Genomic DNA, 17,073 nt, shown 5'->3' on the forward strand with positions numbered 1-17,073 from the left:
TTGTATGAATAATGTGGTCCACAAAGGCTTGGGTCAGCACTTTGTAAATGTTTTAATTGAAATCTTTATTTTACCAGTTAAGAAGCAGCTGTCTTTCTCTATGACGACCTGAGCACTGATGATTACTGATGATTTGTTTCTATGCTGCATTGTCTTGTTTTGTTGCTTTCACTGGAATGAAAGAAAGAAAAACACACCTTTATGGTGACTAATGATTCATATTTTTCAAAGCCATTTCAATGACAAAATTCAGTAAAGTTTGAAAACACTGAGGTAAAACAAGAGGGACCGTGCTCATTATGAATTATTAAATAAATTGAAACCATAATCAAGGCGTGACCAGCCTCCATCGCCATCTGCCTCCACCTGCCTGTCATCGTCAGAGTGACTGCAGCCTGCTGCTCACTCTGTGCGCTCATTGGCTGACTGACAGTTGGGGGAGGAGCCTGCCGGGTTGTGGGCCTGTGGCTGCAGCGAGGATGGGAGGAAGAGAGTGAGGGATGAAGAGTGACGGGATGCTGCTTCGCCTCAGCTGCTCTCCTCTTCCTCTCTGCTCCATCCTCCCGGCGATGCGCCGCGAGTTATGACTGCAGGCCGGTGTGGACTGTTGGAGCAGCAGCAGCAGCAGCAACAGCACTTCTGGATCTCTATGTAATGTCATGTAACGCGTCAGATGCTGCAAAGTGACGGATGAGCGCACAGACTGTATCTGTGTAGCAGTGCAGTGTAACTGAGTGGATCTGGACATCACTCTCTCTCTCTCTCTCTCTCTCTCTCTCTCAGATCCGGATTCTGCACAAGCTGATTCCTCTTTATTTATTCTTCTTATTCATTGAAGCCGACCCGCCTCTCTGCCGCTTCTCCTCAGTCTGTGGAAATAAACCAATGCGGGTTTGTTCCAGAGCAGCATCAGAACCACGTCGTCCTCCTCTCCGTCGCTTTGCTTTGATCCAGCAGCCTCGGAGCTGCAGAGTAAACAATGGCGGGTCCAGAGCAGCAGCAGCATCAGCAGCAGCAGGTGGAGGAGAAGGCAGAGAACATGGATGATGCAGAGATGGCCCTGCAGGGTATTAACATGCTGCTCAACAACGGATTCAAGGAGAGCGACGAGCTTTTCCGGAGATACAGGTACAGTACACATATGTTGGATTTATTATTTGAATATCATTGCAGGATGATCTGTTATATCAGTCTGCAGGAGGGCAAACATCTCCACTTTACACTCTATACACGGACTGACTGAACCAATAGCGTCATGCATGTAATGGTTTAATTTCATTCCATTATTGATTTTACTGTTTAAGGAAGTAATAAAGGCAGTTTATTATCAGTGTGTGTGTGTGTGTGTGTGAGCAGCGATTAACCTCCGGTGTCAGGGACTGACACTGACTATCTGTAAAGAGATGGACTCTGTCATTTATTTCTAAATACCTTTGGGGGTTGACAGACTTTGCGATTGCAATTTGATTTGTGATACATTTTTTATAGTCAGGTTTCATTGCAATATTCACTGTATTTTTAGTTATTAAAAAATGATGGCCCTGATCACCAGGGGCCCCCAGTAGTGTGTGTGTGGTGTGGAGGGAAAAAAGAAATCTCCATATCTTTAGATATGTAAATGATGCTTATCATCATTAAGTGTTTTGGTTTTATTTTGGAGTTGAAAATTTGCTCATTTAGTGCAAATGTAAACTATACTCGGCCACTTTTGTGATTTTACTGCCCTCTAGGGTTAAGAAACAAACACAAGAGTGGCACTGATAAATAACACAACTACAATTAATGCAATTTATTGAGTTAAATTGTTATGCCCCGATTATGGCACATATACTGTACTGTATGAGACGCCATCTACATTAAAAAACTATATTCTAATGCAAGAAAAACAAAAAAATTCAATTATGTACAACATGTACTGTATGTATTAACGTTTTTAATTGGTATAGACAAAAAAATAGAACAACTAAATAGCAGACTGGACAACACTGAGTTAATGAGTGAGTCACACAAAAAGATGGCAGAAAACATGTGAGACAAAATTCCCAGTTTTGACAGTGTTTTGTAGCTTACAAGGGAATTCTGGCAGGAATAGTTGAGATGTATTGGTTTCATTTTGTCAAATGAATACAACATATCGATTATTACAATATCATTTTCTTGAAAAGCAATATGACAAAAAGATTTATATATACTTTGAGATTTGACACTTGCTAGGGCTTCAAATGTCTTCAATCAGATGTATGTTTGTTTTCTGTTTAGAAAGAGGTTTAAAACCACAATTAACTCTCAGTCTCTTTAACTTTCACTTTGGATTAAAAATCAATGTTGAATTATCTGACATTTATCATGATAGTTATTGATATCAACTGATTTGACAATCTTAAGCCTTAATGTGAAGATTCCTCTCAGTGATGCACGTGTTGTTTCTTTAAAAAAAAAAAAGAAGCATGAATCCTGTGATTATTAATTCTACTTGTGCTTTATTGTGTCTCTAGGACTCAGAGCCCGCTGATGAGCTTCGGGGCCAGTTTTGTCAGTTTCCTGGTGAGTTTCCTCTCAGCTGGAGATAAAGTGATCAAATGAAATGCCAGATGAAATGTGAGATTGTGTTGAGGAAACAATCAAAAAAAAAAAACTGGTTATAAATATAACTCACATGACAGTAGGGTTGGATTCAAGCTCATTTAATCTCCTCCTGCAGGACAAAAAAAACCACATTTTTATGACCCTGTACAACCTGACGTGTCAAACTGACTGCATCACTGTCACCACCGCCGTCCTCCTCCTTGCTTTTCCATCCATTAACATAATGGAAGCTGCATCTTCCTCTCAGGAGCAGCATTGCTCTTGCAGAGAAGCACATTACTATAATGCTGCACCCATCATCACTGACGACACACACACACACACACACACGCTGCCCCCTGTATGGACACTCACACACCATATGAAGCCTGAGATGATGTCATCCTCCGCCCCAGATGCTAAATGACCCTGAGGGCAGAGGGGGTGGAGACATCTCATCATCACGGAAGCCCTTCATTAGTGAACCGGGATTAATTAAATGCAGGAGAGCAAATAATATTAGATTATAAAAATTACCATTATGTTAAAGACAAATCTACTGCATCGAATGCTGCAGTGCTGATCAGGGCTCTTTATTTTATTGACCTTTATGGTAGTATTATCATATTCACTTATGTTTGTACACTGCTGACTCCAACAACACAAAAATAGACGCTCGTACTGTAACTGCGCGCGTGAGAGTGTGTGTGTGTACAAATGGCAAATAAAATGTCTTGAATCTCGAAATTTTAATCATTAGATAATGTGACACCATCATGTCCATTTTAATGTATCCAAGTAGCAGCTTTCATCCTTAAAAATGGAGCTTAACTAGAAATATCTGTATAAAAAGCAGGTCGTTTACATGTGATGCTACAAAACAAACACACTTTTTATACACCAGACAAACATGAGACAAAAAGTACGCTGTGTTCCAAATAACAGAGAGAGACTAATGATGATACAGAATGTGTGATGGGTCTGCAATGAACAGTCTTTTCCCTAATTGCCTAATGTGTTGATTGTTTTCTCTATTAGTCGTTAATGAATAGTTTTTGTGTCCATAAAATATCATAAAATGTTGAGTGGTGTTTCCCAAACCTTAAACTGATGATGTTCTCAAATGTCCACAAACCAAAAATGATGAAATGACTATGATTTCTTTGTTACGTGGAGCAAAGAATCCAGAGAACATTCACAGTTCAACCAGCTGAAAAATGAGGGTGCATGTTTTAGTTAATGAAAGAACACTCAGACTGATTAATTAAGTCATTGATCCAATTTGTGATGCAGAAATGAAAAAAAACATAGGTGCTTTAATCTAAGCTGCACATACTGTACATTTTGTACAGGGTTGAAATACATCGTTCAAGTTTTATTGCACATGGATTTGCAAAGATTTTAAGATTTATATCACGGTCAGTCGTTACTGTCCGTGTGATTATTTCCCTTCTTATTTCTGCTAAATCACAGCAAACCTTTCCAGACTGTGTGTGTGTGTTTGCAGCTCCAGTCACACAGCTGTGCAGATGTCACCGTGTCTCTCCATTCATTGTTATGCAGAGAGAAGAGCTCTTTGTTGTGTTCGCCCTCTTTTTAAGACTGTTACGTAACACTCGCTCACTCCCACAGCAGGAGTGGAAATCAGCTTAAATATAGATTTGCTGTGCAGATTGTTTTAGTCTGATATGACAAAACAGTGGCGTCTGTAGCGATGAGCCAACATATCACATGTGCGGTGACTATTGACTGATCACCCGGCCTGTGTTTACTGAAGAAGTGATAATGATGGATCTATGATAGAATGTTAAATGTTGTAAGATAATTCAGGTCGTGTGAAAGACTTCATTTATTATATTTTTATAAGGACAAATCAGGGCCATGCGGTGCTGCAGTGGCTCGTATTGTTGCTTCACAGAAAAAGGTCACCGCTTCAGATCCCAGTTCGACCTTTCTGTGTGCAAGGGTTTTCTCCGGGTTCTACCACAGTCCAAAAACATGCTGAGGTTAATTGGACACTTTACTGTCGGTGTGAATGAGGGAATGAACGCTTTTTCGTCTCTATGTGTTTGCCATGTGATGGACTGGCGACCTCTCAGGTGTGTGTGTACCCCACGTTTCATCCTGTGTCAGCTGGGATTGGCTCCAGCTCTCCCAAAATAACCTTCATGTGGAGGATAAAGCGGTAGAAAACAGATGGATGGACAAAACAATTCATCGTTCTTAGGACAGAAAAACAGAGTGATAAATCAGGGAAAGGAAAGAAAAGTCATTGTGTGTGAAGTGTGGGTAAAATAAGTGCCAGTGCTCTCCTTATCTATATGACACATGTATGTATGTTTTACTCAATCACTAAATGACTCACTATGAAACTCTTGAATAAATAAAACATACCAGAAGATGTTAGTGTTTATTTAAATATGCAGTTCAAATAAAAATCACACATTTTGGCCAACTTGTGTATTTAGAATATCCTTTAACATTTCCAACAATGATTTAATGATTTAAACTTCAAGCACACAGTCTATTTTATTAAGTGTGGCAAGAAGTCACCAGATACGACTAAACATTAGTGAAACACTTTTCATAGATCTTCTTCTTTAGGCGTCACCACAATGGATCATCTGCTGATAGATATCGTGAATAAAATTCGAGACACTAGAAACAGAGGGTAAACGTCACATAGTGCAGCCTGAGGAATTGTCATTCTGGGGCATAGTAATGAGTTGGACAGATGACCTATGACAGTACCAGCATCTCATGAGAAGTGCCAGTACTCACAATAGAAAAATGAAGAAGTACTGTGTACTGGACACAACTGCCCATCTAATAGTATTTTTATTCTGACTCATTAGTTGACAAAAAGAAGAAAAGGAAGAGACTAAAATGTGTCCTTAAGGTGTTCAATTTTAAATATGTGGGTTAGATTTAGGGTTGTACAATATTCAGTATATACCACTGATACTTGAGATAATACGATGTTGCAGACCTTTGAATTTAAATGTTTCAGACCTCTGAATTTAAATGTACTCTTTCATCAGTGAACCAGAGGCTGTGGTGTATAATGTCTCCTTGCTGCATATCCTTGCAGAACGCCATGATGACATTTGAGGAGGAGAAGATGCAGACGGCCTGTGACGACCTGAGGACGACGGAGAAACTGTGTGAGAGCGACAGCGCCGGAGTGATAGAGACAATCAGAAACAAGATAAAGAAGAGCGTAAGTGAAAGCACAGTTTTTTTATTATTATTATTATTATTATGATTATTATTATTTAGGCCACTGTAACTTACATGATCTCCTCATTCCAGTGTGATGAGACTTGTCAGCAAATGTCCAGTTACCTCTGGTTTTCATTCAAGATATAAGAATCTTCAAATAGATGGATCCAATGGAGATTCTTCACCTACAGTATGTGATCATGATCCAGTCCCATCCAGGCTTTTAAAAGTGATGAATAAAATCTAAGCCATAAATGTCATGTGTTGAACGAGAGGTTGTGTTTGGTTGTGGAGAGTGAATTTCCAAAGTTCTAAGTGAGATGTGACGTGTTCAATATAAATCATCTTAACCGTTTAACACCTAAGCCTCAAAATGTAAGGACTTTTTTGCTTATTTAACCACAAAAGGGCCAGAAAATAATTTTTGATTTATTCATTTATTCATTTACATTTGCTGCATGTTAAAATACTGCTTTAACAATTTTGAATGTTACATTTTATTTAAAAAAAAACAAAAAAAAAACGCAGTAGTTGTACACAGACACCAGATTTTGTGTTAAATTTAAAATTCAAAATAACATTTTTTTGAGTCTTTATCTTGATGTGCAAAAACGGGCCAAAAAATGGAAACTATGTAGAGGCGTTTCTCCAACTCTCTGGTGACTAAGTCGCCGATTCCTGAAACAGCGCGAGTGAAATTACTGTAATAACCACACATTGGTAACTTCTCAGCGTTCAGAAACCGTTGTTTTTCCGATAGCACAAACCGTTGCGTAATTTCGCGACGGTTGTTACTATTCTTGAAATAAAGTGATGAATATAGCATGAAATAAAGTGCTGACATCGAGTTACACAATTCTTTACTGAGATTTAATTTTCTGTTCATATCTCCTGATAAACAGCCAGAACAGACGACAGCACAGATAATAACACTATGTCATTGTCATCAGGCTTAATGATGCAGGAAGGCAGTGAGATCATACCAAACCTACCCGCAGATTGAATTAATACTTCTGTGTAATGTAATCAACAAACTGGATGAGCAGTGTGGCGGCACTCAGGCAGCTCCAGCTCATTCAGGAAACCTCTAACTCTGCAGCCTGAGGGGTAAACAGGTAGCAGGGTGGATGTGCACGCTGCTGATTGAATGTTTGTTTGTTTTGTGTGTGTGTGTGTGTGTGTGTGTGTGTGTGTGTGTGTGTTACAGATGGACTCCCAGAGGTCGGGCGTCGTTGTCGTGGACCGTCTTCAGAGACAGATTATTGTTGCAGACTGTCAGGTGTACCTCGCCGTGCTCTCCTTTGTCAAACAGGAACTTTCTGGTAATCAACATCTTTAAATCTGTGTCTCTCATGGTAACCAGTTTTGTGAACAGTGTAACTCAAAACCCAGACATTACAGAGAACTCAAACTTTGTGATTAGTGTATAAATAGTAACTCAATTTTCCACTGTGCTTCTTAAAAGGCCAGAATATTGTGGCTGCATATCCTTAGCACAGGTCCTGAGATTGCTCTAGCTTTTTCCAAACTTACCAATTCCAGCTTTCATGAATTAGAGCTCCACTTACCTGAGGAATTCTGAATAATTACCAAAACCCTGCCAGTTTAGCTACCCGATGCATGTCTATATCCACCACCCCCACTCCTCTAATATCCACTTATTATCCTGTCATTATGACCAAAATGATTCATTGATTTTAGTGACAAACAAGTGGCAAGTATAGTAAGTATAGTAAGTACATTTGGTTTTTGTTTCATGTAATGTCACTGGGAGCTGCATGGTGCAGGAACAGCAGCAGCTGATATTGGCACATTCAGGCACTTATGCTGTGTGTCCATGATGGTACGGTTATACCGAGAACAGTACCTTTACTTGGTAGACACAAGTTGACATTACTGTACCATTTTACTCTGGTACTCCAAAGGGAAGGGAGCCAAAAACTGGAACAGTAGGATATGTAGGGTAGGTTATATTTGGAACTATTCCTAATGGAAATGCAAAAAAAAACTACTTACCATACTGTACTAAACCAAACTGTTCCACTTAGTGGGAACATGGCTTGAGTTTAGGGAGCACTTGATTGGCTTTGCATTTTTATGAGCACGCATTTCAATATCGGACGATCACGAAACCAAATATATAAGAATTATAAGAATATGATTTTGAAATCCTACTGAACATCCATGTCTATTTTTATCAGTACGAGCCAATTCTTAAACCTTTCCATTGATGCTTCTTTGGTGTTTTCAGCCATAGTCCAACTTCATGGAGCACCTCGCTTTACTAGAGCTGGTGTGTTCCTGCTTCCCTCCCTGTGTGTGTGTGTGCAGCTTAGGGCACGAGAACAAAAGACTTCTGTACTCATTAACACAGAGAGTCGAGTGGGGCCAGTAGGCTTAATCAGAACAGAAGATAAGACAGTGTCACAGCAGCAAAGACAGTAAAGATAAAGGTAATAAATAATAAACATGCATTTTCACATCTGTGAATGTACAATATAGACAAATATCAACAATATAAAAAGGTGACATATATACTCATTGCAATGTGACAGACATTTATTTATATTTCAAAGTTACAGCTTTAAAAGAAACTATGTTCTTCATCAACAAACACATCTTGTTTCCTATTGTTTCCTATACTAGCATATATCAAAGGAGGCTGGATTCTGCGTAAGGCCTGGAAAATGTACAATAAGTGCCACAGTGACATCAGCCAGCTGCAGGAGGTCTGTCAGCGACGGTCCTCTGTCAACCAGGACTCCCTCTCAGCCGACAACGCCAACCACAACACACCGGTGGAGAACGGCGTCACGCCCGAGGCCCTGGACCGGCTCAAGGGCTCCGTGAGCTTCGGCTACGGCCTCTTCCATCTGTGCATCTCCATGGTGCCACCACACCTGCTCAAGATCATCAACCTGCTGGGTTTCCCCGGCGACCGACTCCAGGGTCTGTCCTCTCTCATGTATGCGAGCGAGAGCAAGGACATGAAGGCACCGCTAGCTACGTGAGTAGGCTCAGCTGATCTCTGTGACATCAGTGTCACAAGCATGGTGGAGCATTTCACTGTAAAACAAAAGAAAACAAAGGAGATGGTGAGAGAGCTCTCAGGAAGTGCAGAACATCTGCCAAGGCCACTTCACTTTCATAAGGTTAACAATTCTACATGTTGAATTATGCTGCTCATACACGCAGACAAAAACACAGCCAAATACATAATAAGCTCTGGCTGCACTAATAAAGAGCAAGTATTGCACTTGAATTAATCAAGTGGATGTGTTTAGTAGGCAACACATTGCCATAACCTTCAAGTGTAGGGTGATAATCATGAATATTTCAGGGTTGTTGACACATTGCTACAGTGCCACCAAGTGGCCAAACCCATTAATGCAGCAATAGATGGATAATATGTGTTTCAAGAATATGTGTGTGTCAAGTACCATACATAAACAAACCAAATCGACACTGAATAGTGCAGATGAATACGATATCATATCAGAATGAATCATAAGATAAGATGGTCCTTTATTAGTTCCACAGTGGGGAAATTTACATTGTCACGGCAGCTAAGACAGTAAAGATAAAGATAACAAATAATAAACATGCATGTCCAAGAAAGTAAAATATAGAAAGATATTAACAATGAGGCTGTAAAAAGTTAAAATATAATGTACATTATAGACAGTTTCCAGAATATATACAGTATGGGCTTGATATTTACAGTATAAACAAAAATTGAACATGGGATGAGTAAAAACCAATAAGTATGCAATATGTGCAGAATATTGACATGACAATTATAGGTAGAATGAATATATGTATATATGTATATGTATGTGTATATATACATATGTATATATATATATATATATGTTTTGTATAAACACTTATATGTATGTGTGTATATATATATAATATATATACACACACATATATATAATATATATATATATTATATATATACACACATATATATATATAATATATTATATATACACACATATATATATATATATATATATATATATATATATATATATATATACATACATACATATAGGTGTTTATACAAAATGTATGAAATGGTTTGAGGCTCAAACTATTACAAATCTAAAAATATATATGTGCATCATCAAACTTCCTGTTGCTTACATTTATCTATGTTTATTTACCGTATGTTATATATTATGCATAGGCTATAATCTTCTTTGCTGTAGATTTTTTATTAGTAATTGAAAATGGAGTGGATTGCATTGCTATTCTGGAGCTTTCAATCATATCACCGTCTCCTCATCAGCAGATTGTCGACAAACTAATGTCACTTTAAAGCTCCATTTAGTAGCATCACATTTAACATGGACAACAACAACAACAAAAAATCCACAAAGTGCTTCTTTTTAATTATTCTATGACCACTGGGGAAACACTATGTGCTGGTTCAGTATAAACGTCTGTGATATAAGGATTGTTTCTTTTGTTGTAGGATTGATTGATGGTGGAATCAGTAAAATGTGATTTAATCTGAAATCATATTATACACATTTCTATATTTGTGTTAAAAGCAACACAATGTCATTCCCTCTGTAGGCATAAGTGGTGATAAATGACGTTGGGTCACAGGTCTGAAACATATGACCAAAATGATTACACTTTTTTGTTGTTATTTATAGGTTAATTTTGTGTTTTTTAAATAACGTCGATAATATCATTATTGCAGTTGTTTTTTCCCGTCAATTGGGTATGCAGTATATTTTATATATATATATTGTTTGCATGTTCTAAATAAACTACTACTTTATTTAATTAGAGAGTAACATTGAGATAAAAACCTATTTTACTAAGTGAGACCCGGCTAAGACAGGTTTTGGAGTCCTTTTTGCTGATTCATCATTTCTCTTGGCCCTGGCTGTGGCTGTGGCACTTAAAGACAATGACTCACTTATGATACTTTCCAACTCAGCAGAGTTCCACAGAGCATGAGCAGGCATTCAGGGTGTCCAATCACCCAACTATAAGTCAGTGCAGCTGAAGTCTGATAAGAATGTGTTGTTGTCTTGCTCAGGTTGGCCCTCTTGTGGTACCACACAGTAGTGTTGCCCTTCTTTGCTCTGGACGGCTCTGATACACACGCAGGTTTACTGGAGGCCAAAGCTATTCTGCAGAGGAAGTCGGTGGTTTACCCCAACTCATCACTCTTCATGTTCTTTAAAGGACGGGTTCAGAGGCTAGAGGTACGTACATGTACCACCAAGTAGCAGCAACTACTGTAACTGTAGCCTTTAAATAATGACTCACTTTAAAGGTCCAGCGTGCAACACATAGAAGGGTTTATTGGCAGAAATTGAATATACTACCCATCAACATATTTGTATAAGTGTATATTAGCTCTGACATGAAAAAAACTTCTGTCATTGTAGCCTCAGAATAAAACCTTTGTGTGTACTTTAGGAAAGGGCCTTGCTTTAAGGAGGCGCTGCTATGTTTCTACAGCAGCCCGAGCCATAGACGATATATAAAAATGGTGGAAATCTTCCAGTTTTAAAAGTGAAACCCAGGAATTGGGATACAAGTAGAAGTACGTCACCACTGGTTGCAAGAAGAACTCAGTTTATGAGAAAACGAGCTGACTTCTTTCTTGATTTATATCGTCAATAAACGTTTTTCCTGAAGAGTTAACGGTCTCAGTCGCATATGATGTTGATTTTGTAAAATAGATGTTTTAAACAAGGTTTATACTGGTATGAGTGGATGTAAAAGTGTCATGGTGCAAAAGAAAAGGAAGGCTGTGTTAATTCTTATGCACAGTTTATTGCCCAAATGGACAAACAACCCAGAGCAGGCATTTAGCATTTGTGAGGCAGAAGCTTACTACGCAAATGGAGAAGAACAGCTCCTCCCACAAACTTAAAATTGAATCTTTGATTTAAATCTTTTAATCCGATGGAAAAATCAATGTGATTGTTGATGTTGTTGATGGCAAAATCCTTTCTGGTACATGTAGTAGTAGTTCCATGACGCACTTGGGGGGGGAAACAGGTGGGTGAGCAGAGGGGTCGCACCATTGGATGACCTTTTCATGTAATTATTAGTTATTGAAGTGAATCTTCAACAGCCAGTTTAGAAACCACTGTCCAAACACATGATAATAATACGGACGTGATACAGTTCAAAAACTCCCCATCATTTGTTTAACCACGCACTTGTCTGTCACTCGGCACATGCCCGCCATGTCGTGTGTGTCTAACATAATTAATGTGTGTTGACGTGTTCTTTCATCTGTCCACAGTGTCACATCAACAGTGCTCTGGCCTGTTTCCACGACGCTTTAGAGCTCGCATCAGACCAAAGAGAGATCCAGCATGTGTGTCTCTATGAGATTGGTACGTGTTTTCTTATCATGTCAGTTCTGACACACTGTTCAGAGCAACGATGGACTCATTCTACTCTGTGTGTGTGCTTGACAGGCTGGTGCAGCATGATTGAGATGAATTTTGAGGATGCATACAGGTCGTTTGAAAGGTTGAAGAATGAGTCACGTTGGTCACAATGCTACTACGCCTACTTAACTGGCGGTGAGCCCGACACACACACACACACACACACACACACACACACATACAAGCAAATGTTTGCACTGTTGTGATGCTTTGAATCTGTGTTCCATTATCGTCTCTGTCTGTTGTTTTCCAGTGTGTCAGGGTGCATCTGGTGACCTGGAGGGAGCGAGTGGAGTGTTTAAAGATGTGCAGAGGCTGTTCAAGAGAAAAAACAACCAGATAGAGCAGTTTGCTGTCAGAAGGGTGGGTAGAGCATCACATGTTGCTCCGTTTGTTTGGTCTTTCATGCTTTTATCAAACTTAATTCCACTTTTAGTATATTGTTTTATTGTATTTTTATGTTGTTTTTATTGCACATGTTAAATCACTATTATAATTACCAGGGTTAGGGTTTTTTATTGTTCACTTTTATGTGTTTTTAAATTCAGGAGTTGTATGTTGGTATTTTATTTGCTTTAGGAGTGTATCTACTATGTTTGCTAACTCATTTCATTCATTTAAAATAGATCTTTACTGTCAATGTTAGAAAAACAAGCTCAGGTAATGGTGAATAGTCTGTATTTATATAGCACTGTTCTAGTCTTGATGACCGCTCAAAGCTGAAAATTTTAAACCACACACACAAAAGGAGTGGATGTAAATAATAATAATAGGTGCTGTTGCTATATGTATATATATATATATATATATATATATATATAAGTATGCAGTCATGTTTGGTGTGCATGTTTCTAGTTTTGGTTTGCCATGTCTGGCATGAGTTTCTGATTTTTCCCATCATAATTTGATTCATAATCTTTCTGCTGAAGCTTTAACAGTGCAATACAAATGAAATTATTATTATAATAACATGTGTCTTTCTCTTCCTAACATGTTTCTTTAGGCTGAGAGATTGAGGAAGATCTCACCCACCAAAGAGCTGTGCATCCTGGGTGTCATTGAAGTGCTTTACCTGTGGAAAGCTCTTCCAAACTGCTCCTCATCTAAGCTGCAGATCATGAATCAGGGTGTGTGTAACCTACATGATTTGTACCTGTAATTTCCACATTTATACTCTGTGTGTGTGTGTGTGTGAGATGATGTCCTTCTGTGTGTGTTCAGTGTTACAGAGTTTAGATGACACTTTGTGCAGAGGATTAAAACATCTGCTTCTTGGTGCCATTCACAAATGCCATGGAAACATGAGGGATGCTCTCCAGGTATCGTGTCATGTCCTGAATGGAGCAGGTTTTGGATGATCTGCACTGGTAATGTCGCCTCTAAATGTTCTTGTATCCACTCTGTCCGTCATCTAGTATTTCCAGTTGGCTGCTAGAGACGAGTATGGACGGCAGATCAACTCGTATGTTCAACCATATGCTGTGTATGAACTGGGATGTATACTCATTGCACAACCTGAGGTCAGTCTGTTGCGCACAATGTTTGTATATTTGTATTTGATGACCTCACATTCTCAGTTGTAACCCTCTCTCTTTTTTCCCCCCGATCCAGACGGTAGGAAAGGGAAGGTCTTTGCTACTTCAAGCAAAGGTAAAACATTCGTACAGTAATCATTGAAATTCATAAATCCCAGTTCTCATTATGGACAGTCAATACAAGGACATAAGTAGATTTGTGTGGATGTAGACAATTTTTGACCTATTTTCAATAACCTGCTGATGCGGAATATTCAATTATGTAAGTTTCCATATCTATGTTCTCAGAAACTTGATGAATGATGCAAAGATTAGTCACTTTTTATTAAATATACAAGTGTAGTTCAGTGCAGAAAATCTACATTGGACAGACTAAATGGAGGGGAAAAGAAAAGCGGCCAAACGTATCAGCTTCAGTGGCATCAACCACTGAAAAACTCATATCAATATCACCTCTAGACATAAGTAAATGCAAGTAGATGAGCATAATGGGGTGGGAATCACAGAAGTACCTCACAATACATGGTCCATGATACCAATAATATCATGATAAAGCAATTATAGACAAAGACAATCATATAGCAACACTTTACGATATCTGTCTAACTGAAGAACACAAAACATCTGTGAAAAGTTACACAAAGTGAATCAAATCTATTTATTTAACATGGATGATATCACTGTAAACAGACTGTCGGCCACTGATTGGTCTGCTGTTGCTTTTTCCTCTTTCTTACCAACCCTGGCTTTAATGTCTGTCCACATACAGTATACAGTATTAAATGTTAGCGGTATTTATTTCTAATGTTTCTAGGAGGACTTTACAGGCTATGACTTTGAGAACAGGCTTCATGTCCGCATCCATTCAGCCCTGGCCTCGTTGAAGGAAGTGGTGCCTCAGTGACTCCAGGGAGACGTTCCATCAGCTCAAGCCATGCTCGTGGCTTTTTACCACAGGTTCTAAGCCTTTCAACCCAACTGTCTGACGTCCTAGCGATCAGACGCCTGTGTTTATCATTTTTGAATGGTTTGGAGAAATATGCTTGTTTTTCAAGGCTAGTTTACTAGCTTAGCACACAAGACTGGAAAGAGATAGAAACAACTTGTGTGATAACTAGGAAAATAGCAAAGGCATATCTTGTTATACATCCATATACATGGATTTATTACTGTGCAAACCTAACAACCCCAATATTGGGACTCAGAGGAATTGCTCAGTTAATATTGCCGTTTCTCGTTATTTCCTCTCGATGCTAAGCTATGCTAAACTAAATCACCTCCTGAGCTGGACGCACAGAGATGGAATTGATTTGAATACTTGTCACAGAGCAAGGAAACAAATAAGTTCAATAAGTTCCTCATATCTGTAGCTGTTTCTTTAAGTGTTTTCTTCACCTACAAGTAACAATTTCCCTCAATATTGTGTGGGAAGATTTCAGTTATGGCTCCACTTTTAACAGCACGCAAAAGTAACCATTTTATGAACTTACACTGTAGGTACTTTCCTCAATAGTAACTTTACAAAGAGTAATAAAATATACAGATAATAGTGTTTTACTTGATTCCTTAAAAAACATGCATTTTACATTTTACACAAATAACACAATAATAGTAATAAAACAGATTTTAAAATGCTGTCACATATCATGTTTGGGAATATTAGTCAAATTAAATATTTGAATTTTGTATGTTCTTTTGAAGATAATAAATTGTTACATTCAAAGTGCTTCTCACGAAAAATGTCTAGATCTGCTGGGTGAAAAAGACACAATGGGTTTATTGACAAAATGACAATTTAATACTGCTCACCTGAAATCTCACACACTGTTGTATAAGAGGCTGCTGTGAGTCAGTCACACTCAAGTAGTTACATTACATGTGCATTTATAATTGAGAAATCACAACATTATGCCCTAATGATGTTATTGACGTGATTTCTGCACTATATGCGTGGAATGACAGGATCACAGTGACCTCAAGACGAGTGAAGTCGGCTGTTCCTGTTTGTACATCAAGGAATTTTTATGCAGTACATTCAGTACTGTGAGTTTACCAATGAACGGTGCAGCTAAATGTCAGGCTAATAATCAGTAATTATTATTTTGATAGTGATACAAGCTCGACAACAAGTCCACAACTGTGACAGGTTTATTTAATACATAGCCGATGAAGTACATTTACTAGTATGATTTATTGTATGCTATATACAAAGGTTTAACCAACAAATCCTGTTATACTTCAGCATTAGTGATCAGGTTGGTGAACTTGAATTGGATAAGGAATAATTTCTCAACACTGTTTACACTGTACATATGGAATATTCAGTGCCACATATTTTCTTCTGGTCATCTCAGCAATACAAGTAAAGAACATCATGATAAAAAAAAAAAAATTTCAAAGTGATCATCTGTGTTTTTCATCAAGTGGATGGATAAGATGTTTTTTTTTTTTTTTTTGCTCATGCTAAAGCTGGTCCATCAGACCCAGTCATCCCCTGTGCCCGTGGTGGATGTAAATTGTGGTAAATGTAACGGTGACCACTGTGCAAGTGGTTGGTTAAACAGTGAAATGTCAGTATGATGTCACTTGACCCGCTATACCAAATACTTCTGTTGCTGGGAGTTTTTTTTCCTTTTGTCATTCAATTTTGTTGAATTTTGAGATCACGTGTCAAGATGGTGGTGTCCCAATGTGTTTGACTGAACTCTACAATAAACTGTTCTCCATTAATGTAGCCAAAGATGTGTTATTTATTTGTCCCCAGCTGTTCAGTGAATTTGTGCACATATTTATCAGGGATGTGCCAATTCACCTTCAGTATCGATCCCCAAATCACTGGATTATACGTGATAAAAAGTAAAAACGAATCTAATCCATGAAAACTCATCCATAAATATCACACAAAGGCTTCACTAAGCAGAGGCAACATGGTGTCAAATGGATTTAATGTAAGCTAAAATACAAAAAGTATCTCTGGTTCTTTTGTTACAGTTGTGATATGTTCTGGTTTACAGCTAGGTGGTAAATGTATTGGCAAAAATCTATCTATCCTAATCTAACAAATAAAAATACTTAGGAATAGATGTGAGTCACACCTTGGTGTAAAATAAGAAAATACATTTTTAAAAAAAATGCTGGTTAAACTAGTTATCTTAAAAAGTGCAGGAGATAAAATGAATGACTTAAATCACTATGAGAGCATAAACGTCCACCAAGGCCACTGTTCCCCACAGTATAAATGCACTCTCCTTCCTTGCAAAGTTAACTGTTCTCTTAAATAATCTTGAATTTAATGTAACATGCAGGGATGCACC

General features: G+C 38.2%; 1 protein-coding gene across 2 annotated transcripts; it reads left to right on the forward strand.

Annotated features, from left to right (window-relative positions):
- The first annotated feature begins 479 nt into the window (after positions 1-479).
- LOC131466185 (tetratricopeptide repeat protein 39C) lies at positions 480-16,493 on the forward strand. 2 transcript variants are annotated; one of them, XM_058639377.1, is made up of 15 exons: positions 480-651; positions 784-1,128; positions 2,496-2,544; positions 5,657-5,785; positions 6,995-7,109; positions 8,434-8,794; positions 10,850-11,018; positions 12,074-12,167; positions 12,252-12,359; positions 12,478-12,587; positions 13,228-13,351; positions 13,446-13,543; positions 13,640-13,744; positions 13,836-13,874; positions 14,574-16,493. In XM_058639377.1, exons 2-15 carry the CDS (start codon positions 980-982, stop codon positions 14,661-14,663), a joined length of 1,740 nt encoding a protein of 579 aa, XP_058495360.1. In that variant the 5' UTR covers positions 480-651; positions 784-979; the 3' UTR covers positions 14,664-16,493. The 2 variants fall into 2 exon arrangements, with proteins under 2 accessions (XP_058495360.1, XP_058495359.1); XM_058639376.1 differs by having other exon boundaries at positions 480-1,128.
- Positions 16,494-17,073: the final 580 nt, after the last annotated feature.

Source organism: Solea solea, chromosome 9 (genome assembly GCF_958295425.1).
Source record: "Solea solea chromosome 9, fSolSol10.1, whole genome shotgun sequence".
Taxonomy (NCBI): Eukaryota; Metazoa; Chordata; class Actinopteri; order Pleuronectiformes; family Soleidae; genus Solea; species Solea solea.